We start from the raw sequence: 25,907 nt of genomic DNA on the forward strand, positions 1-25,907 counted from the left end.
CCTCGGCTTCGTATTGTTATAAAGACGACCATTCTACCAACAAGGCCAACGTTGGACCCATGTTCTACTGATAAAATTTCATGAAATATATGTAGGTACTAATCTCAGGGCAGTATTTGTTATTTTGTACATAGGTAGTTATGGTATACCCATGGGGCTACAACATCATGAATTATGTTATTTGTTAATTATTGTTATATGCATTGTATGTTACACTATAATTATATTATCGACTGTGGGTCTATAGATCAATTTGTGGCACTGTACTTACGAAACAATATCAGATTATGAAGAAAAGAAAAACCATAGTAATTTAAATCGATTTATTATAAATCACAAATTACAATAAAAATTACTGGACACACTATAAAATAACGACAATTCGAAGTTTATAATGATGGTTAAAACTATAATATATTATGAATCTTTGTCAGTAAAATAATTAAGACGAAAACTAGAAATCAGAAAAATATATTATTTCCTACATGTATGAAAATATATTCACATAAACTTTGGCATTTGCATGGACCTAAGACCTAAATATTAAACCCGTTTTGCACAAGTATGGCACCAACTTGATGGTGACAATCGGTTCATAAACCGATGCAAATTTAAAATCCACAACTTTTATGCATTACGAATATTTTTTTTTACTTAGTGAGAAACGTTTTTTGATAATATCCAGTAGGTACAAACGTAAAGGTCCCGTACCGTGTAAATGTACATACCTAATAAGGTAATAATTAGTATTAAGTTATGTACACCCTTTCAATAGTATATAATAAGAATAATGTGCAGATCAATGCCATAAGGGACTGTCCATAATATATGATGTCACACGATTTTGACTATTTTTAACCCCCCCCCCCCATCATCATATTTCGTCACATAACCTTTTACTACCCTGTCTATATTATGTCACATTTTGAACACACCCAAAAAATGTTCTTTTTTTAATATGATTTATCCTTAAATCCCTGATCAACGATATACATATTTTATATTTTTTGTTTACTTTGTGGCGTCACATTTTCTCTGAACCCCCCCCCCCCTTCGTCACAAATCATCACAGTATATCAAACCCCTCTCTATAGCGTGGCATCATATATATGGACGGCCTCCCAGTAACAATAATAAAAAAATATTATGACAGTCAAATTTTATAAATCTTATTATGTTAGCACCTAGGTATTTGTTGTACCTATCTATTTAATTTTCATACAAATATTATGGAGAAAGAAATAATATGGATTGATTTTATCAGTACAGAATTTTAATTCATTATAGTTATATTCTGCTTATGCTTATATGTATAAGTGATAGGTGTTTTTCACTTATTATGCAGTGTATTATTTTTCTTGAAGCGCACGACGAGCACACTTTGTCAGAATTAGGGAATCCAATCCCGAGCCAAAATTTTGATCCCGGGATTTCGGGATTACAATTTGACAATCCCGGGATTGGCATTTTTTCCATTGTTAATATAAAATTTTTATATTTACAAATAACATTGATAAAATCGGTCAAAAATAAATCTAGTATAATTTATACTATTTAAGACATTTATTGTTAATATTGTATACGTCCAATCTTGGAAATACACAAGTTTAATGGAGTAAATAATATTGTAATATAAATAATAATGTGAATTTAATAGGAGATTGCTGTTTCTGATAGTAAAAACTTAATGAATGGATTAGCGAGATTTAAAATAGTAAAGCAAATAATCATGGCGTACTTATGGCTTTTCCGCTTCATAAATCTAATTAGTCAGCCAAATATGAAACTGCCGTAAAACGTATGATATCATGGTGGAATTACTTTGTTAAAAGTGCGAAGCATTGTTTTTTCCAATCTTTCCATTTTTAATAATTTATGTGAAAAAATAAAATGAATCGGCAACCTAACTTCATTCAAACTCAGTTTATTTCTAATGTAGTTATCTTTTATTAAAAGTATTTTTTCAGTTATATTTTCGCTTTTATTTTATTTTCCATAAAAATTGATAAAAAAATCAATCCCGAAATCCCGGGATTATGTTTATCAATCCCAGGATTCATAGGTATCGAAAATAGCTCGGGATAACGGGATTCGGGATCCCGGGATTGGAATCCCTAGTCAGAATATTACATAATCATACACAGAAGCGTATATTTCACATTCAGGGATTTTTAATAGTGTAAAAAACCTCTACATCACAGGTGATTAAATAAATTTATTTTTAACACTCATGGGCTTCTTATCAGACTGTTACATTAATTTTAAAAGGGGGCTTCAAAAATTGTTATACAATATTAAAAAAAATAATACATGAAACAGATCCGCACGTACATCGATCTGTTTACACAAAGCTCTAGCTTCGTCGCTTATAAATCTTATCTAAAATATTCGTGAACATGATGTGAGGAAGACCCCTGGATGATTGCTGAATGTGAGTTTTAATAAGGTTATAACTATCCTCTTCGAAGGTATCGTAAGTATTTCGCAGGCCCAATTCGTCATAAAGAGCCTTCACTTTCTCAACGTCTTCGGGGTTTTTGCTGCCGTAGTATTCATCCATTATTTTTCTTTGTGATGGATTCGCCCTCTGAAGAGCGACTACTGCGAGCCAAGAACATCTCCCTGATGCGATGTCAGTGCCCCTTTTGCCCATTACGGCAGGATCTCCGTAACAGTCGAGGAAGTCATCCTGAAAATGCAAGTTAGTATCAGTAAAAATGTCTGATACGTGAGCATAGGTCGTGTTTTACGTGTCAACTACAAGGCTATTATAAAATAAATAAAGGTACTTATTATAAGGTAAATTTAAAAACTCACTAAATTCATCCTACTTCAGAATAAGAATAATATTTTTTAAATGATATGTCATTTTAGTTATTTAATGTTAGGTTGCTTTTCGAACATTTAATAAAAAATAGTGATATAAAATTTTCCAAATCGATTTTTACAAATGAGTTGTCCAGGTGCAAAACTTGCCATACCCATATTTTGAGGTTTTGGTACCCCTGGATTCTACTCGTCTCATGCTACACGTACCTATATGGTCTACAGGTTACACAAAATAAATATGAAACGAGCTGCAAACCCCTGTATAAACCTTATAAAATTAGATTTAAAAAATCCTGTCGGTTGCAAAACCTGTTATATTTCTGATGATCTCGGTTGCAGTTCGGGTGCAAAACCTGTCATCTTCAGATTTTAAACCATGATATCTATTTATTTTAAAGCCTGATTACAAAATGCTTTTGTGTACCAACGAACTATTATTTTTTTAAATTTATAAATAAAAGCATAATCATATCTTGCCTAGAAGTGTCAAAAACAGTTTTTATCACAATCTGTTCAAACACACTTAGCAGGTTTTGCATCTGGACGACTCAAATGTTTCAAGTCATTGAGAGCGTGGGTGAAATAACAAAATTTACGCAGTTTCAATAATAAAGCAATCCTCAGACCAAAACAATAACATTGTAGACCTTGAAACTATGTTCTCACATATTATTATAGTTCTTGATATAGTGATTATTTTGTTTAATAGTTTAAATGGCAAATAGGCATAGTTTACCAACCTGTATTTGATAGAATAAACCAATTTCCAATAAAATTGTTTTAGCCTGTCGGTGCGTCTCTGGATCATGAACTCCACTCATAAGCAATGCTAGGCCAACCGGCAATTGAAAAGTGTAATACGATGTTTTATATTTCACTATGGAATTGTGCCATTTCATTGTGAATTTTGTAAGATCAGGCTTATTTCCGGCAGCTGTATTGACATCTAGAAATTGGCCAATTCCTGTTTTCAGCATCATCTGAAGAGAACATCGAAAAAAATATTGTAGAGCTCATTAAACCAAAGAAAACTAATTGTAGTTAAAAAAAATCAATGGAAGAACATCGGTACTAACTTTGAGGTCGTAAATCAACATAGTTCATCAACCAGTCACATTGTTAGATGCGATGTACCGAGAGTAAACTATAAGAAAGTAGTCACTCGGCGTCGGCTAGCCCACCGCTGAAGGAGATGGGCGAACAACGGCAAAATTGACACAGAAAGGTTCAGTATGACCGTATGTGGGGAGAGATCTAGGTTATAAAAACACCTGGATGACCTTTATGCAGTTAGACGTAAACCTGTATGGTCTGTACCTAGTACCAAAGTAATAAAGTATTAAATGGTTTTATTATTTTTGTGAATTTGTCAAACCCTGGATTCGAACCCGGGATCCACAATAGTATACGCCAACACGCTACCGCTCGGTCATCGTAGGTATAAAATCTTGAGAGTGCATGTTGGTTTTCAATATCTGCTTGGATACAGAGTATAGATCTAATAGATTGAGAAAATTCTCGTAAAAATAAAAATCTGTTAATATAACGTCCACCCTGTGGGTGACCCAATTATGATCATCTTAAGATTAAACATGCTGATGTATGTAAATATTATATTATATAATTGTTGTTTATTATATTAAAATTTAAATAGTAATAGATCTATAATTAAAAGTAAATGTTTTAATATTCTGTGATAAACGATTGGTCAGAGTTTAAGTTATTTGATCTTTCTAAAAACAATAATTTTAACTCAAACATCGGCATGAGTATATTATTATAATATACATTTATATTTAAAGATGTGTAGATAGGTAGAAAATGAAAATAATATATTCTTATTACCTCGTTAAACATCTCCATGCAGTTTTGGTAGAAAGGTTCATGTTGGAAATATTTTTTCAAAATTGAATAGATGGACGCGTATATCAATATCGAATCGTTGATTGCTGTTAGACCAACATTTTCTTGTGTGTACCAACAAGGAGCATTTCGGCGCATTGTTGAGCCATCCATGATGTCATCCGTCACCATGAAATAGGCTTGAAACTGGATAAAAGCAAAATAAATGCATTGTAGCATATTATATTATTGATATTGATTTAGTTAATGGGTATAATAAAATATGAGGCGAATGGGACAACTGGACGCCGCACTGTCGTAGACACAAAACGTAGACGAGAAATTTTAGTCAGTTTCTATCTATTTTATCTATTTTACTCTTAACATAATGTTTTTTTTATTTCAGATTGAGAATTATCATGCCTAAGGCTTTATATAAAACAAAAAACTCTTTTTTCGTTAGAACTTAACACATGCTCGATTAAATCATTATTTACGTGTGCATATTTAAATTCTCACCAACTATTCCTAATCTATTCTAATACTAAACCGGTCCTAATCTATTGATTAAAAGTGGAATAAGTACTACAAAAAAATTGCGTTTTATTAAATAAAAACAACAATAATATTAAATATATTTTTTAAAGTACCTAACGTCTATTTATTTTCGAATTGCGTGGCGTCCAGTTGTCCCGGCGCCAAATCGTCCTAGACCCAATATGAGGGGAGTGTTGTAGAAAATGTGAAAATGCTGTAGTAGTAACAGGGCCAGACCTACACTAAAAGTGGTGAGGCTTGGTCTAATACTTAGTGTTGAGGTGGGGAATATAACTAAATTATAGCTAATATAACAATATCTAACTAAAAATCTGAACTTTTATTCATAATATTGTTGTAAATTATTTTTATTACCAGTAACATCTTCATATTAAATTAACTCTAACTAACATTTATAGTGTCATACATTGTCCAATACAGTATTAAAATGTCTCAAATTAATGTACGGAAATCATGGTGACCCTACCGCTACCCTTGTGCTGGAACCACCAATTTTCCAGCAAGGCAATTAAATTAAGATTTTTTTCAGTAATATTTAATTATGGTTTACAGTAAAGTTACTTTACATAATTTATTATACCTTTCTGATCGCAAAGTTTATTCGTGATTATAATATTATTTGGTAAAAAAATACGTTTTTTAATGATAATTATATAGGAAGTACCTACGTACAATGCAAAATGAAAGTTGCCCCACTAATAATGCAATTTGCACATATTTTGTAGATTGTGCCTACAATTAGTTGATAATTGTATAGTATATTATAATATTAAGTTGGTATATATAGGGACCCGCATTTCAGTGTGCCTTCAATTGTGCCTGAAGCCATGGCCGGATTTACACGATGTGCTAATACACCCCCCCCCTCGGATAGCTAAATATTTTCTGTTTAGAAAACGTCATTTTTTTGTTTTATGATATTGTATGTCTTTCGGGCGGGCTCTGCGTTCAACCAACTTGGAGTTGCATGGAGGTCAAGGCTGTATTCTGTGAGGACCAAATGTCGTTTGTTTAACGCGTGCGTGCTACCTGTGCTCCTGTATGGCTGTGAGACATGTCATCTTACTAAGCTTCAAGAGTCTCGGCTTTTGAGCTTTGAGAATCGATGTCTCCGCCGAATCTTAGGGGTACATTGGTACGACCGCGTTGCAAACATCCGAGTTCGTGAGCAGACACAACAGCCTTCGGTGATTGTTATTTATCTTATCCTATTATAGTTATCACGAAGAGACGATTTACGTGGCTGGGACAGGTATTCCGGATGCCGCCAAAGAGTGCGGCACTTCGTACCCTTGTGGCACAGCCTCAAGGTTTCCGTCGCCGTGGCCGGCCCTCCCTCACCCTGCAGCGGTGCTACAAAAGCGACCTACGTGTTGCAGGTCTGACATGGCGGGAGGCGCAGGAGTTGGCGATGGACCGAGGGAAGTGGCGCCAACTTGTGCTTGCCCTATGCCCCAATGTTGGGACGTGACAGGGTGGAAGAAGAAGAAGATGTCTTTCAGCCATACATTTTTTGGGTGTGATGATTTTTTGCGTAAATTTGCATTACGTCTGAATGCCGATGGATTTTTTTCACAATTGATTTCAATAATATTTTATGTAAATAATATAATATATTTTGTTGAAAGCATTTAGGCTCTGCAGATTGATTGCGCAGGACAGCTGCTTTGTCTGCCTCAAGGTTTTTTCATGTTTCCAAATTTTTAAACTTCGAATCAGGAGGTCCTTACCAATTTAGCGGCACTGTGTTACCTATATCTCCTTTAGTTCATATAGTAAATTCGACTCTGTCTAAATCGTAGAACATGTGAAGTATGGACCCTTGACGTAAGACATATCCAAAAACTACTAGTATGGCAACGTAGCATAAAATGTGTATGTTGGGCATACTACGGAAAGACCACAAAAGAAACCAATGGATAAGTAGGCAGACAAAAGTATGCGATGTAGTGGAAATCGCCAAGCTGATTAAATGGCAATGGGCCGGATATGTTGCTCGGCGAGTGGACAAGTCGATCATATTACTATAGTGATATCCAAGGGCCACTAAACGATCACTTGGGCGACTTAAAACCCGCTGAATCGACTAAGTCACCAAGTCCGTCGGATGTAGGTACATAACTGCGAAGAACTAGGTAAGTACCGAGAAGAGGGAAAGCCTTCATACAGCAGTGGATATATTCCGATCATTTTTTCATCAGTATTCCATCATCAATCAGTATTTCGTGACAACATTACACCGATATAAATAATTTTGGGTGAATCGCAAATTGTGACGAAACTTAGAGAGGGGTGTAAACGATTTCATGATGAAGTGTGACGGTATTGGAAGCGGGGGGTCAATAATACCGAAATCGTGTGAAGTCATTTATAGACTACCCCTAATAGATACCCACGCATTCGAATAGCCATAACACTATGCTGTAGGTGTAGACCATGGCCCCCACAAGGGGGGGGGCTGACAGGGCTCGACCATTTAAGTGAGATGAACACACCACACATTTCCTCTAATAGTAAAAAAGTCGCCTGCGGAACTATTTTGCGCATAGGATTTTATTTTATAATTATTTTTAGTGTGTTTCACAAATGGGGGTCGCAATCAGTCCTTGATAATATGATGCTGAGAGCCGACAATTCAAGTGGATTTATTTAAAAATATCAACAATCGCTAAAAATACACGGAATACCCTTTATTTTATACGGAACCCTGGAGTTAACATATCGCGGAATATCATTTGGGGAACACTACTGTAGAACATTACACAGCCCTTAACTTTAGCGATAGCTTGGGGGGGCCTCCAAACGCCGTGGCCTGGGGGCCCGCTTCAGGATGTGGAGGCCATATTGTAGATACAATGATATATTATAATTATGATTACATTTGTTATAATCAGTAGCGAAGGATGGAGTTAGGCTGTTGATCCGCCATAAATAGTGCACATTAAACTTTTTTAGTCATACGTATTTGTTTATATTGAATTAAGACTACAATTTACAGATGATGTTAGTTAGTTTTTAAAAATCAATTAAACCCTGCTTAAACCAAACCACGATAGTTTTGGTATACTTTGGGCGATACGACAAAATTGTGCATAGTTTTTCATTCATACTTATTTGTTTTCGTTGGATTAATAAGGATACATTTATTGCACATACAGTTGGTTCTTTTTTAAAATTCATTAAGACCTGCCTAAAACAAACTAAGTACGAGTATAATAATATTATTATATCTATAAAATATCCAAAACTATGTACGATTTAATTGCATATTTTATAGATAGAGGAGTATTTGTTGACTAATATCTATTATGGCCTGGTTTTCGCAGCCTTTAATTGAATTTTAAAAACTAACCAACATCTGTAAATAAAATTTTTGTCTTATTTCAATGAAAACAAATACTTATGACTGACAAAGTTTAGTGGGCACTATTTATGAGGGATCGAGCCTACCTCCACCCTTCGCCACTGGTTATAACGTGGTGGTAACTCACCATTTCAACACACCAACCCATAATAATTGCCTGCCTGATATTTTCAGGTGTTAGCAATTTCGGGTCCTGGAGAAGTTTGTATGACTCGACCAGAGTGTGTCCCCGGTTTTTCTTTCCACTGGGAACGTTGTATTGTAAAACCTGTCGAAAAATAAACAATAATTAATATTACAGTAGGTAGGTACATCAAATAATCATTGTCAAGTGGGGTGGGGGTAGGCTGGTTATGCCAGGCAAAAAACCTACTAAAAAAAAATGTATTACTCTCTTTTTGGCGTCTCATTTACATCTATGACCCTCCTACCCCACTGGACGCCATTATTAAAGACACACAAAATGATTCATACATGTGAACGTGACTAGTTAAAATTGGATTTTTCCAGCACTCGAAATGGAAAAGTTTACGAACCGGAGCGCTCGACAGTATTATGAAGATTTACATCGTTATCACATTTTATGTGTATTATAAAAAATAAATTTGTTAGATTCTCTATTATAATTTGGCCTATCTAGTTCAGACGGTCAAAATATTTTTTGCACGAGACGGAGCGATAATTTTACCAATGTCACGAACCAGAACGGCGCTCCGGTACGCTCCAGTCCATTTCGAGTCCTGGATTTTTCACTTCCGTTTACTTGTTTACTACACATTGAAGTCCAGGAACAGACTCGACGCCACACCAGCGCATCTATTCTACACACCAGACTGCTTTCGGCCGCTACGGCAGCTATCTAGGGTAGGTTTGTATCGAAGTATTAGCACTTATTGTAACAATTACAATAAATTAGTTGTAATTGTTACAATTAGTGCTATGTTTTAACAGCACCTCTTTTGGCTATGCTGAATTATAGAGCGAGATAGACAGTTTTGACTGTTCAGACGGCTAACTTATTGTAAGAGGGCTCACACATCAGAACTCGCCGCATGCGTCTTACGACGAATTCGTCGATGTGACGTCATCGTAAACCAAGAAACAAACGTTATCAAATGGAGCTTCGCAGATTGGCCGATGCATCTGCGACCCTGCGACATGCCTCGAGTTGCATTGGCCAAAGCCTGCATGTCGATCTCGAAAAATGTCGGCTCTGCGCAAGCGCACAGCCTGCGGCCATTGGCCATTTCTGTCTCTGTCTCTGTCTACACTGTCATTGTTCGCTCATCGCTGGTCACCGCGTTTGACGTTTGTTCATACAATCAACACAATAAAAATGGCAGACGAGAGACTTTTCCTTTTTCGCGTTTGACGTTTGCCGCTAGGCAGATGTGCGAGGTTGTAGCATGCAACATTCGTCGGCGGTCTCAGAAGTTTTGATTTATGGCCGTCAGGCACACAAGGCGAGTTGTGATGTGCGAGCCGGCTAATTGTTACAATAAGTGCTATTACTTCTATACAAACCTGCCCTAGATAGCTGCCGTAGCGACCGAAAGCAGACTTGTGTATAGAATAGATGCGCAGATAATATAAAAATTCAACTTTATAATATTATTGTGCCTGACATCGAGAAGATATGCAATTACAGGACCCATTACCTAATAACTTTATTCACTTCTAGGTATCTTTATGTTTTGTTAAAATAATTTAGAACTTTATAAATAATTCCTATTTATTATCATTTTTTTTATTTATTTACCAACCCTACATAATAAACAAGGTGTTCCGTTAAAAGTTCCATCCCAGAAAAGATTTGGGAAACACTGCTCAAATTGATAATACGGCGAAAATTTAGGCTGGTAGACATGTAGGTCAAATTCGGATATGTTTGTGCTGCCGAACCCAACCGGAAAATACAGAACACAAGCGGATAAAAGAATTTTGTATTGACACGTCAGGCATTTATCAACATAACCTATAATAATTTTATTAGTCATATTGTCATTGTGATTCCAGTACAACAGTCAAATATTGCATCTCAATTCTCGTGGTAGTACCACACTTCTCCATTGTCATTCTTTGACACGACATACGTAATATCCTAGGAATTCATTGTAAAAATTACAAGTCTCGAACTTTTTTTTTGGTAGGTACGTTTGGTAGGTACTCATAGCAATCATCTCCAAAACTATTCTCCTACTGTGCAAAGAAAAAAAAATATTATTGTAGATAGTCACAAGTATTATTGATGATCTTTATCATTACCTTGGCAATCCATCTGTTGGCTTCAGGAACATCCATGTGTTTATCGCTTTCAGTAAGATCTCTAACGATGTCAGGGAAGGCAGCAAGAAATTCTCTCGACTGATCTTTCATATGTGGAGATTTTAAAGCGTTTGCAGATGTAGAGCTAAATTTAATAATTACAATATTACATTATTATTACAAATATATTATAATTTTAGCGAAATCGAGCACAAAATAGTTAGATATTGGATTGCCTGTGTAGATTCATTACATACGATGTATACATAGAGGTTGTGATCGAGAAATCTCGTCTCGATTTATTCTCGAGAAATAATCAGAACATTCCTAATCTTGAGAAATTAGTTTTCCTAAATTTCGAGATTTATCATCAATGAGATTCTATAGAAATCGAGAAATTTTCACTAGGGGAAGCTGCCGATCGCATCCGAAATTAAAAAAAAAAAGAATGAAATATCTCAAGAAAATTTTATTTCCTCTCAAAAAAGGCTTTGATTCAACTATTTTTTTCAATTTCCCGGTAAAGAAAATTTGCCCGAAGAGCTAAAAAAAGCTCTGCATCATGATCAGGATTTATCAAAGAAACCTAAGATCTAAAAATTCGTCAAGACGAGATAATTTCGTAATTAAAATTGGTCTCAGATTTGTCTGGAGAAATAAAATTCCGAATAAAAGTCGAGAAATCACAAGCTCGATGTATACACATGCATATTGGAAACATATATTATATACATATTAATTGGCTCTACAATCCTATGTGGATCACGAAGAGGTTTATTAGGTCCATGCTATGAATCCAAATAAACCTTTGTAAAACCACGTGATTTCGAACCCAAGACCTTCGACTTTATAAACCGACACAATATTACCGCTTGGGGTTACAAGATTTCGCCTATTTTATAAACTGTTTGTAAAGATTTTATTAAATAAAAAATATTGCTACCTGTTATTATAAAATTTATGTTTGTTTTAGTTTTGGTATGCCTATCTGCAGTAGACTTTATCATTTGGTTTAAGTCAACAGTTTCACTGGTAAAAATCCTTGGCGTAGGTACAAAAATTCCTTAATTTTACCGTAAAATGTATTATGTTCTGAGCAGCTTATTGAAAATTCCCCCCTCATTCGAAACCATTTTTTCGCTTTTCTGAATGTATCATTTAAATTTTTTCCCGAACTTCCAAAACTGCTAATTGAATTATCTTATAATTTCTATGTGTACAACCAGACATCAGTCCCTAGACAAAATGCCGCCCCTAGACAGCGCGAAAATGCCACCACATTTTTATACAGTAATTTTTTATCATATTTTCGTGACTCCAATATCTAAGAAATGTGTTGTACATACATTACTAACAAAATATATATACCACACAATCTAATTTAAATGACATCTCTAGGTACTTCAATAGACAATATTGCGATTCCACGGTTTATACGGCAAACACCTGACAACTTTCAAAACTCGCAAATGACTGGCAAAAATATTTGGATAAATTAATTAGGTAAATATGCACGAGTACCTACCTATAATTCAAATATAACTCATAAATCTGCACGTGTTATTGCTCGTCATCAAAGACGTGATGTCCAAAGACAACGGAAGTAAACTAGACATCGCGAATCCGACAAAAAATTACAGTCCTGTTAAAAATTTGATGTTAATGAATACATTTTGTTTCCAACCTGTGAGCTGTATTTGTTAATGGTAAGATATTTCCGTTATTACTAAGATTAGGTACCTATTTTTATATATCTAATGATTCTCCTCGATTTGCCGCCCTTCGAGTAACTGCCGCCCCCAAGCGACGCTCAATCTGCCTACCCCCACTGGACGTCACTGTATACAACACATCTTATAACTGTAATCTTTTTAAAAAGAGATAATGAAAAGAGATTTTACGTAAAAGTACATAATTAAATAACAGGTGGGTTAAATATCTAGGTAGGTACTGCACAATATTTTGTTTGTTTGCCAAACTGTCAGTAAGTAATTCTTTATCATGTTTCTTGACGCTTAACAAATTATTTTGCTCTCAGATATTTATTTGATTTAAAATACTAATGATCGATTTGCCGCCCTTCAAAATATGCCGTCTTACTTGACTAGCCACGGGTTGTCACTGGCTGGACAATACCGAATAAGTATCCTAATAATGCAATAATAATACGCAAGAAATCAATGGCGAATGTATGGCAAGAGCAAAAAGTCTGCCGGCTCGTGAAAGAATAATTGTATATAAGTTGAATCGTCCCGGAAACCAAGTTCCTGTCCTGTATTACGATTAAACCTTGTAGACGCGTCCCAGAATTTGATAGGACACCGAGCCATTTATTTTTATTTAGTTAAGTAGGCAACTCCAAGGGCTCAAAATGACCGGAGCGCCGTTCCGGTTCATACAATCCCCAAAATGATCGCTCCGTCTCGTGGAAAAAAATATTTGACCGTCTGAGTTAGATCACTTATTTTTATAAAATACACATAACATTGGATGACTATGTTCATATTTTCGTGAATCATCGTCATCTGATCGGAACAATTCTGGCGTTAATTTGTGCGTAGGTAAAGAACCAGAACCTAATACAGTAAAACTCAAAAACTTAACTATAATTTTTGATTTTTTTAATGGTATTCTTATTAAGGTGATACATCAGTGAAATGGCAAATAATTTTCAACTATAGGCGCGACGAAATTTTGGACTCGCTCGCATTCTGAGAGAGAACGTCGAGCTGGAAACACGTCACTTTGTTTCGTGATGGCGACGGGCATATTAATTCTTAAATCGTGTAAAGATGACTAAAAACGTTACCTATTAACTTTAAAAAGAAAACATGTCAATGAATATATTATCATAGTTACTAATAGAACATGGTGTGTAAAATTCCCACCTCCGCTCCCGTTATGTATATGCAGCCACGTCATACGCGGCCGGCTAACATAACCCTTACGTGTGCCAGATCAAAGAATTTAAGCCCTCATTTTGTCCCGAGCAGAGCCGCACGGGACTGGTGATGCAACCTTGCACCGAAGTGCGAATGCATAATGTTAATTTATATGGCAACTATCAGAGTGACTTTAGTTTGAAGAGTCGCAAGGGGAGTCGAGAGTGTCCCGCCCCCCGTACGCTCTGGCGAATTTAGTAAAGGCCGCAAAATTGGCCTCGGTTGCCACCATGTACGCGTGTCCTATTGGGCCCGAATGGGGTCGGACCCGGGCAAACAACTCCGCTCGTTCGGGGCCCATAAGTGGACAGTCCCACAGGACGTGCTCTGCGTCCTGCTGGTCGTGTCCACATGAGCAACCCGACCCATGTCCTGCCAAACCAAACCCCTGCAGTTTGGCCGCAAAGTTTCCATGGCCAGTCATGAATTGACTAGTCCAGTGGGTAGGCACCAGTCTCCTCGTCATGTGTCTCACTGAGACATCTGGAAAGTATAGAAAAGTCTGGCGGCCCTTAGAGGAGGCCACCCATCTCGCCTGCCATGCCGCATATGCGGTCTTGTAGACCAGCTCAGATACAGTTTTTCTGTAGCTCACGCCCTCCACTCTCGATGGCGGTGTCAGAGGGACACCGGCGAGAGTTGTATTGATCCTCCTCATAAGGAGAGTGATCGATCCTCTAATTTGAACGTGCAAGTCGAGGGGAAAGACCCCCGCAAGGACCGCCAGGGCATCCGAAGATGTGGTCCTATAGGCCTTAGTAAGGCCAATCAGAGCAGCCCTCTGTCCGCTAAGCAGAGCCCTCTTCACAATTGTCAGCGAGGCTTTGGTGTGCCACACGCTGGAGGCATAGCCAGCGATGCCCATGAATATAGCCTCGTAGGCGATTCTCAGGGCCCGAGGCTTTAGACCCCAATTGTTGCCCGCCAGGCGAGCAACCTTCTGATAGGCTGAGTTGGCCTTAGCCACAATTACTTTAGCATGCTTCAAAAAGGTCTGCTTCTCGTCCAGAACGACCCCCAAGTAGGTCACCTCTCGAGAAAACCTTATAGCAGAGTCGCCGAAGCGCACCGCGGGTGATCGCTTATTTATGTTTATCCTTGAGCTACCCTTTAGGAGGATAGCTTCCGTTTTGCTAGGTGCAAATGCAAGCTTATTAAGCTTACCCCAGTTAAGGATTCTCGATAATGCGTCCTTAGCTACGCGCTCGAGTGTCGGACGGCTCGACGAGCCAACTAGTAAAATAAGGTCATCAGCGTACGCGACGAGCGCGCAGCCCGGTGGCAGAGGTAACGTCAAAACATCGTCAAAAAGTATATTCCATAGCAAGGGGCCAAGCACGGAACCCTGCGGACACCCCATGGTGGTCTCCCTGTAAATCAATTCAGTGCTAGAGTCGTATATAACTTCCCTTTTATTAAAATAGCTTTGCACTAGGGCAAAGAGGTCCCCCGGGATCTGTCGGAGCCGAAGCTTAGATAGAATTAATGGCCACCATGCGGTGTCGAAGGCACCGGCTATGTCCAAAAAGAAGCCTGCCACAATAACTCCTTCTGAGTCCTCAACAAATTTCTGTGCAAATCTGATAGCGTCCTCAGTAGACTTGCCGGGTCTAAAGCCAAATTGCCTCTCCGAGATAGGGTAGATTCTCTCAAGGTGGTCCTCCAGTCTTCTGCTGATTAACCGCTCCAATATCTTACCCAGAGAGTGATTGGACGGTACGCTTTTGGGTCATGCGGTGGTCGTGTGCTCATCTTAGGTATAATCCTAAGGAGACCCTTCTTCCAACAGTCCGGGAAGATGCCCCTGCTCATGCAGTCAGCATACAGCCCGACTATCTCATGAGGTGCTCGAAGCCACGCCCTTCTGGCAATCACATTGCTGATCCCATCAGGTCCGGGGGCTTTGCCCGCCCTGAGGCCATCAAAAATTAATCCCACCTCCGACTGGGTAAGCTCAGGAGAATGGTGAGTTTCCAACGGCAAGATTGCAGATAGTCTTAGTTGACAGGTTCTGTCATCTTCATGTGCCGTAGGTATGTCCTGTGGAATTAGAGCTTCCAGCAGTATGGATGCAGACTCTGCGCTGTCCATCGCAAAGGTGCCATCGGGGCGCCGCATAGCCGCCATGACTTTACCAGGCCTTGAGCCCAGCTTTATCACGCGGAAAGGCGGTCCCCACGGATCATAGCCCCCCATTTCAGAGACAAAATCCCGCCAGTGCTTTTTCTTGGCTTTATTTAACTCTTTTTTGAATTTTGCCCTTGCGGATTTATAAGCAATCTCCGTAGGTTCGTCATTTCTGGGTAAGTCGTTCTGAGATCTTCTAGCTCTTTGCAATTTTCTTTGGGCAAGTCTCATGGTCCTTCTCAAAGACGTCAATTTTGGTATCCACCATGGCGCAAGGTTGGGTGGCCTCAGAGAGGTTCTACCCAGCGTGGACTCCGCAGTTTGAGTAATGAACGCAGTCAAGTCATTGGCTCTTTGGTGGAGATCGTCAGCCGACATGGCAGAAGCCAGTCCACCAATTTTGACGTCAAAAGCATCCCAATTGACACCGCTCGTCCGAAAGCGCCTGGGAAGTAGTAGGCTCTCGGTTTGGCTCAATGGGGCCGCATCTCCCGCAACTCTGAACGAAAATGTGATCAGACGGTGATCGCTAGCCACCGCGTCCATGTGGACCTGCCAGTCCACGGCGCGTCTGGCAACGCCACTGGATGTCAGAGTGACATCAATATGTGACTCACCATTTCTGGTGGAGAAAGTGGCCGGCCCGTTAGGGTCATTTAGCACCGTCAAATCAAAGGCGGCCAAGAGCTCCTCGAGTGGCTCAGGTTTGTCCTTGTTACATCTGGGCCCAGAGGGGGCCCAGAGCAAGGACTGGACGTTAACGTCCGCCCCAACAATTATCTGCTTGCCTCTGCAAGCATATAAGATTTTCTCCAGTTGTTTTGTGCAATACAGGGTAGAAGAACTGTACTGAAAATACGCAGATATAACTACAATGGAGAGCCCCCTGTTATTAGCAATCTCCGCCACCGCGAAGAGCTCATAGGATAGATGCGAGAGATGCAACACAGTCAGTGCGGTGTCAATTACAAATATGCAAGCTAGAGATTTCGGGGTAGCTTGTATGATACGGCCACCGCTTAAGCCCCGATTGGGACCAAAGGCGTATGGCTCTTGTATCATAATTATGTCCGTATTCTGATCCCGAGCAACCTCAAGCAGCTCGGCAGATGTGGCTCGACCTCTGCCCACGTTTATCTGAGCGAAGGAGATCATTGCGGACAGTAATCAGTGCGGCTTCTTTCCTCCTCAATAGCGTGTAGGCGCGCGGGACAGTCGGGATCGGTGGCCAAGTGGCCGTTCGGCTTCTTGTAGCGCGTGCACGCAGGGCACTTGCCCGGTTCGTCAGCGGTGGGGCAGTCTGCTCTGTCATGCCCTTCTTTAGTGCAGTGGCCGCACGTTGTAACCTTAGCGTTGCAACCCTTAGCCATGTGTCCGTATAAGTGGCACTTTGCACACTTGACAACTCCGCAAAAGTCACGCACAGGGAACGAATTCCACCCCATGAAAAGTCTGCCATCATTAAGCAGCGCCTCTCGAGCCTTTCCAGGGATCGACATTATCATATGACAACGTTCGGTCTTCGGTCCCGCCTTGTGGCTCAGTTTAGTTCCAGCGTAACCCTCAGATGCAAGGCCAGACGCCTCCTGGGTATTGTTTATGATTGCCTCCTTGAGCTGCTCTTCTGTCGTCTCAATGGGTACATTAAAAATTATGACGCGGGGAAGCTTTCTCCCCGCGACTTGGGCCTTTAAGCCGGCCTCAGTCAGCCCAGGGGCAGCCATGAGCCGCTTAGCCTCGTCGTCACTTTTGGGATGCACGATGATCCCGCCTCCCCGGATCTTGCGTACCCCGGTGATGTGCACTCCCAAAGTTTCAGGCACAATAGTTTTCATGACCGCTTCCTTTGTGGCAGTCGATTCTTGGCCCTCCTTAGTCGGATAAAACATCACCCCCGGCCTGGCGACAGTTTTCGGAGGAACTGGTGGCCATTCGGAGACTCTAGTTGGTTGAGCCTCTCTATGGGTTACGTCACTCCAAAGAGCCCTGGGAGGAGCATTAGAAGGAGCCTGGATGATGGCTCTCGTTAAGGAGGCACGATCCTTCACAATTGCCTTGTGTGCCTCCAGCTCTATCGCCATGGCCCACGTTTCAGTGATTGCCATCTCAAGCTCCTCGGCAACTGCGTTCACGGTTGCTCTGGCAATACGACTGTCCTTCTCGAGGGTGGCAAGCGCCCTTTTGATGGCAATCGTCGCCCTGGACGCACTCTCCTGAGACTCAGAGAGAATACTCAAAGCCACGGGACTGATCTCCTCGCAAGATGCTGAGGTTGAACCAGCCCTTGACTTAACGCCCTTGCCCTTTGAAGTGGTGGAAGCGCTCTGCTTGTCTTTCTCTTTTTCTTTCTCAGGCCTTTTATCCTTGACCTTGGGGGCCTGCTTTGGGTCACCAATACACTCAGCCACGTCCGACTTCCGCTTCCTAGTGGACATTCCTTCCACTTGCATGGGGTCCCCTTTGTGGTTGACCATGGCGCTAGGTAACACTCGTCACACGTCACTCACTCAACCACAATTTATCGCACAATAAATATTATTGTTACAATAATTATGTAACTATTATTAAACGAGAAAGGTACGAAAGGTAGAAAGTACGTAAAAAGGTTCGCCAGCTCTGACCTGGCACAAGTAGGAAATTATCAAGAGGCTGATTGCATCTGCAAGATACATTATCGGAAAAAAATCGTCCGGATGAAAAACACTAGGTAGGTACTTGCAAAACACGCAACAGCTAAGTACTGCTAAAATAAACTCTTGGCCCGGATTCTGGACGAAAAATATTATTTTGGACGAAAAACCGATAAAGCTAAAAAAGTTTTAATTTGACATGCATTGTCCTTCTTCATAAAATCAATAAAAGATTATTTGAGAACAATACCTCATATTTTACAGACTGTACAAAAACATATTATTTAACTTTGAAGTCGATTTATTCAACTTGGTTACCGGCGCACTTGTATTACTTCAATCCTCACTACCGTTATCGTATTTTAATGGCAATAGTTGTCTGCGTTGACCAGTGGCGCACCCGCAGGGGGGGGGGGGGGGGCAAGGGGCCCTGGCACCCCCCAAACATGAAAATTATCAGAATGATTTTAAACATTGAAATTGAAAGCCAATGAACTATACCTTTGGGCTTAGACAAATAAAAACACGACAAAAAATTATTTGTAATAATTCTCCAGTACCCTTTTTAGAAAAATTACTTATATTTTAATTTCTAACACAAAAATTTCGAAACACTAATGTCAGGTTTTTTTAGAAACCCAATCCCTAATGGAGCTGTCAAAAAATTCTCGGTGTCCACCCGAATTCCGGAGTGGTGTAGGTCATGGCTGGGGAGGGCTGACATGGCTCTAGCCTGGGGGCCCGGCGTGTCGGGCTGACCAGATAAGTGAGATAAACACACATAATAAATTAACTTTAATAGTAAAAAAAGTATAGTAATATAATATAGTATATATATATAGTAAAGCGCTATTATACTTCATGGCCATGAACATTTTCAATTACTTATATAATTGTGTAATATATTTTTTGATTATTGTGTGTCGATACTTGACAGCTCCATAATTAAAGTAGATGTATTAAAAATCGCCAATAATTACTGTATAAGTACCCTTAATTTGAACTAAAACACAATTTGAAAAACGTTAATGTAGTGTTTAACACTGCCTTTAATCTTAGCGGTAGGTAGGGGGCCCGCCAAATATCCTAGCCTGAGGGCCCGTTTCAGGATGTGGGGACCATGGTGTTGGTACACCGAGTGCAATAGACAAAAGACCGATAAACGATAAATTAGGATGTGAAGAAGAAAAAGAGCCTATGGGCCTAATTTACATTCTCCTCCTTGGGCCCCCCCCAGTATTAAATCCTGGGTGCGCCACTGGCGTTGACTTACTTGACCTTGTTGTCAGTTTTCGCTGAAATCTTGATTTTTATTGATTCCTACGCTTACATTTGTTTTTGTTATTGACTCATAAGGAAATAGTTTTATGCTAATTTTGTAATGTTATTTAAAAAAAATATGCAGATTTTGAAAGAAGTATTATATTGTACAATTAATGGTAAGAGGATGATATCAAGAATGTTAACGACTTAGGTATATGAAAATTTATTTGGTTTGCTAGCGCACTCACGCGGCGTTTGTCAAAATTCCGCTACTACTTTACTATAATCCCAGTCAGGGAACACAGAACTAATGGGAACTCGGCGGTGAACGAAAGATTCCGGTCACGAAAAGTCAAAATACGAAAATTGCAGACACAATCAAAATTAAAAATTTGTTAAATGCAATGGATCTAGAGCTCTTCTTACAGTTTATAAAGGAAAACTCGGCCCCTGGATCACCCCCAAAGAAAATAGGCATATTATAACATTAATAAAGATGCACAGAGGCTGATGTGACCGACTGGAGAGAGAGAATTCGGGATAGAGATCCTGGAAGACGGCTGTGCAGTCGGCCATGCTAACTCAGTAAGTTTGAGCGGCCCCACAACAAAATATCAAAAATATCTATCCGTTTCAGACAATTTTGAAACATTTAAGCCCTATTTGTTAGCACCTATTTTTATATATTTTTGAATAATAACATGTTTTTACATATTCTAGGTTTAAGCACATATTTTCACACGAACACAAAACTTCGAATCATCTACAAAGTCACTAGAGGAGCAAATTAATATTTTAAACAATACTGCTGCTAAAATATGAAATGTTCCTCGACCAATTGGATTAAAAGTAGGTACAAAATTAAATAATGTTTTAAATAAAATACTGGACTTCAAACGGTGCAGAATATTAAAGCTGTTTTGGAAAATCCATCAGATGCCTCAGATGTTTCAATTTTTTCTACTTCAGAGATAGTTTCATTTACATGCGCAATAATAACATCTGTAGAAGTCGAAAGAAGTTTTTCCATGTATAAAAATTTGCTAAGATCAAATCGTCAAAGATTCACTTTCGAAAATTTGAAGCATTAAGGTATTATTTATATGTAATGAAGCGTTTTCTGTTTGTGAATAAATAATAAATTAAACTGTTGAAATATATATAATTTATTGTAATACTTACTTAAATTTTTAGCACCTATTTTTGTTTTTTAGCACATAATTATGAAATTTTAATAACATATTTTCCAATTATATCTACATATTTTAGGTACCTATTATTCATTTTTTAGCACCTAAAAATCCTAAGCCCAGTTATTATATTATAATCAATAATGTTTGCGTTTTCTTGGTGAAAGTGAAAACAAGTGAATTTTTCATAATATTTTTTTCAAAAATTTATTATTAAGGATTTTGTATGTCATAATAGGTATGTATATAATTAATTGTACTGTGTACTTGTGGTATAAATTGAGAATTTAGCTTGTTATGTTATCAAATCAAATTTATTTATTTAACATATAATGAATAACAAATTATAAATTCAAAGCGTTCACATGACATAAAATAATTGTTAATAATTTTTAAAAATAAAAATACAGAGAAATGTGAGTTAATAATACAATAAGTAATAAAATAAGAAATAAAATAAGAAAAGAAATAAAATAAAATAACAAAAATAAAAGTAGATGGAAGCACACAGAGTGAACTTTGATAGACCCTATCTTAAAAACTATAAACTATAAAACAACGTCCACCTACATTCACCCTCACGTAAGTGGAATATATCAAAATCCGAAGCGATTTCATTAAACATGGTTATTGCCCTCCCAATTGGCATATACATTATACGACATTAGACTCGTGGTCGTCGTCTGAGGTAAGGAGCTGAAATTTGGCAGGAGTGTAGAACTAAACCTCGTCTGGTCTATATTAGGTGCCCGAATTAAAAACTATTAATTTTCCATGCCCATTCTAATTTTTCTTATCCACATAACCTACGAGAGGTCGGTGAATAATTATCTTAGAAAATATCTCTCACATGTAGCGAAAAGACGCAATACGTGTGCAAAGACTTTACTTGGTGATTGTTTTGTTTTGGGTAGGTAATGGTTAATGCAGTTAAGAAGTCCAACTTCGTGTACTATGTTGTGATATACGATACAGTATCAAAACTATCGGTGATCTCCCACACTCTCCCACAAATAAAAAAAAAATAAGTACTGAATTTATCATACGCCGTGAAAAAGTTTTGGTCTTTTTTCGTTAAACCGTTTTCAATTGTGCGAAGAGCCTACTGCGTGACGATAAAGGGAAACTACGGCTCAGTTTAAAGCGTGGAGATTCGCACCTCCACTTTCTCTCACTCATGAGACAGTGAGGCTAAACAAATCAATTGATACAACCTGTCACGTGGCAGTAGGTTAAAAGCAAAAGGGCATCTCTCCATTGAATAGTCACTCTTCAAATTGGACCAAATAACATAATCAATACACTCTATTACAATAGCATAATAAAACTTATTATGTAGGTACCTACCTAAAACCCCTCAAAATTGTGTCATTATTTTTATGCGCATATCTCAATGTGTACTTACTTTGACCATGTCCGATCCTAATAAGGTGGAGAGGAGGAGAGGTGGAGATCCTAACAAGGTGCAGAGTGGAGGTTTGTATTAACAGATTTTGTTTTTACGAGATATTGATGTTAGCCACTTGCTCAACCTATTAGGTGCATACTCTGAATCATACACCAATTGAAAAACAATATATTGTGTACTTTTTGCCAGACCCAAGATTCGAACCTGGGACCACGACGCTATAGGCCAGCGATACTCAACCTGCAGCCCGCGGGCCGCATGCGGCCCTTTAAGCTTTTATGTGCGGCCCGAAACACATTTATTATCAGGAATTTCGTATATCTTGAGATTCGTTTCGACTTTGACGCACAGATAGTGACACTCGAAGAGGATTGTCATTATGGTCCACATCAGATCTGGTATAAGAGTGTTGCTATTGCACACGATTAATTTAAAAAACACGGATAATTTTTAAAATCTCAAAAATGTTTTGTAAAAAAGGGGGGGTTTCTAGATTTTTTTCGTCACACCAGTAGTGATGCGGTCCGCGTTGCTTTACAAATATATATATTTGGCCCGAAGAAAAAAAAGGTTGAGTATCATTGCTATAATAGGCCGACGCTGTGTGATAGAGAGATAGAAGCAATGACATTAATATGGACGATGCATCTGGAAAAAAAATGACACTCACTTTCTTGTCGGGTCTGCCGAATGGTATAATCTGTTCTAACGCCATTATAATAAAGTTGATATTGCTATAAATTCCCGATGCTTTTTGTCAGGTCTGCCGAATGGCAGAATTCATATTTTAATATCAATATCGTTCGCTCAAATGAACATTGACACTAGAAATACTGTTCTAACGCCATTACAATAAAGGTGATATTGCTATAAATTCCCGATGCGTGATATCGCATAATGGAAATTGCGAAATTTCGTCACGTGACGTCTACCTATACATGTGCGAATTTACTTGATAGCTACTGTACTGAGTGCGTTGTCCATTAATAATGTCCATATATATGTCTAATAATTTGATAGAAGCCCCGTTGCTTTCAACTGATTCAATGTGATAATGACTTTTCTTTTACGTTAACTAGTTAAGTAAATAAAATTTGGTGTATGTATGATTCCCCATTAAAATATCTTTGATATAATATTATTATAGTACAGTTGAATATAGGCACACGCTTTCGATTTTATTTATTTTCTATATGGTGCGATTATAATATAATATCAACCAAAATCTATCACGCGAAAGACCTTCGATCGCGATCGACGTGTTGGACACGCCTGGGTTAATGCAATGTCGTAGATTATTTAATCGTCAACAACACCGCACCGCGCCCAAAGATAATATTTTTTAGAGCCATATAGGTAAGTTTTTTTTAATTGAATTGAATCGTGTTTACGTTCAGAGTAAAAATAATAATAATAAAAAAACAACTTCAAACCTGTAGTATTTTTCAATGTTCGGAAAATTTTCATTTCGTGAAATGTTTTTTAATACATTTGTACAACTATTTGAAGCACTCGCGGCTATAAAAAAATGTCTCTGTATTTCAACAACTGAATTGTTATTTAACAATATCTTCGATAACACACGTTTACTGGCAAACATCGTGTATTTGTTACTAAATAAAAAATTAACACAGCACCACAAAAACAACTTTAAAGCTTGCGTTAATTCTATTTATGAATGTTTAAAATGATAATAATCACAGCTGCTATTGTCACTGAGTTTACAATATACCTACTGTAGAATTGATATTGTCAGTAAATACGTATGTACATATTATTTTTTCACTTTACAAATTTAATAGTGTACAATGAAATGTCTCACTGAACTTTGAACTTGGTATAGCATGACACGACTAACTGAATTGAACACACACTGCTCAATGGAATAAGTTAATTTTTAAATCCACATTTTCATGACGTTATCTGCCGCGCATTTAAAAATGTGTTTATAAAATTATTTCACAGGGACGGACTGCTTTTGCGTGGTAGGTACAATGGACCACGCGGTTCCTAAAACTGTTACATACACGTAAATAATTACTTTTGTACCTATTTAATTTCGACGTATCACAGTTAACCGTGAGCTATTCTATCAGAAATAGATGGCCGTATAGTATTGAGATTAAATTAATGTCTAAATTAGACACCAAAAATATATACGTAACAAAAACCACCGGACTACAAAGGAAAGACAGGAGAAAATAGTTAAGTAAGTAAATTAGACAGGGCACGAAATGGAACGGAACGCACCGGAGCGCCGTTCCGTCTCGTGAAACTTGTAAAATTATCGCTCCGTCTCGTGGAAAAAATATGTTGACCGTCTGAGCTAGATAGGCCATAGAATAAAAAATCTGACACTTATTTTTATAAAATACACACACGATTTCCTAACTATGTAAATATCTTCAGAAAATTTGTCGAGCGCTCCGGTTCGTAAACTTTTCCATTTCGAGCGCTGAAATTAGATAAATACAATCACATTATAATAATATTTACGTACAAATTGACCGGCTCGGAGCGGGGAGACGTATGCAGTTCGCCGTATTACACTTCACCGTGAAATGTTGTATCGGAAATTTATGCTCGTATATTAAAGACCGTCCTACCTCTTTGGGTAGTATAGTACTGACATTAAATTCATGACTAAATATAACACGGTTCTTGTCGGTTTACACTTTACAGGAAGCCAGCAGCAAGCAAAATGTGAAAATAGGTGATATACTGAATTATTTGCTAGGTTTGGTTAGGTATTCATTCTTAAATTCATGAATTTTGCCAAAATCAGCCATGAAAAATGAATTAATGTTCATATTGAATCTAATAAAATTGTAGATCGTATAGTATACGGTCATCTCTTTCCGATAGAAAGCTCACGGCGAACTGTGCCACGGTGAAATGTTTTACGTTCAATTTACATGTAGCCGTTAGTTTTGGGCAGGGAAAGCGAAGCAGAGGAAGAGCGTCAGCGCGTTGGAGCGACCAAGTGAACGAGCTGACTGAGGGCAGCATTTACTCCGCCCTGAGGGTAGCAGAGGTCGAGAGGGATGGAAAGTCTTGTTCGCTCAAAATATGACAAAATTCAAAGGTGGTCACGATCCTCAGCCATGAGGGAACGACCAAGAGATTTTCATACAAATTTCTGGAGACGCCCGATAACACCGTGTTTAAAATGGTATCTAAACAGCGATATTTTATTTGACGCAGATGACGTCATCCATTAGACAAAAGATTTTAAAGGGGGCCTCGACACAGTTAAAACTAGTCATACATTTTTTATTAAATTACACGTAAAGCTTAAAAGGATACGTATATCTCACAGAGTGAATACATAGGGATAAGTATATAATATTATCTGTATAAATAAGTGTCATCACTTTCACCTTAAATTTCAATTATTTTTATTTATATATTGTGATAATAGGATATAGATAATAATATATTGATATCGGCAACACAAACATAGATCCCTCCAAACCAACTCGCCCCGCA

At 38.2% G+C, this 25,907-nt stretch overlaps 1 protein-coding gene across 1 annotated transcript; it reads right to left on the reverse strand.

The window, feature by feature from the left end:
* Positions 1-309: 309 nt before the first annotated feature.
* LOC147074597 (farnesyl pyrophosphate synthase-like) lies at positions 310-24,300 on the reverse strand. Its single transcript, XM_085943870.1, has 6 exons — positions 23,852-24,300; positions 10,859-11,003; positions 8,721-8,861; positions 4,675-4,878; positions 3,570-3,809; positions 310-2,689 (listed from the first exon to the last, which is right to left on the reverse strand). Exons 1-6 carry the CDS (start codon positions 24,016-24,018, stop codon positions 2,354-2,356), a joined length of 1,233 nt encoding a protein of 410 aa, XP_085799996.1. The 5' UTR covers positions 24,019-24,300; the 3' UTR covers positions 310-2,353.
* Positions 24,301-25,907: the final 1,607 nt, after the last annotated feature.

Source organism: Rhyacophila brunnea, unplaced genomic scaffold (genome assembly GCF_057557595.1).
Source record: "Rhyacophila brunnea isolate RB1 unplaced genomic scaffold, BYU_Rbru_1.0 scaffold_16, whole genome shotgun sequence".
Lineage (NCBI taxonomy): Eukaryota > Metazoa > Arthropoda > Insecta > Trichoptera > Rhyacophilidae > Rhyacophila > Rhyacophila brunnea.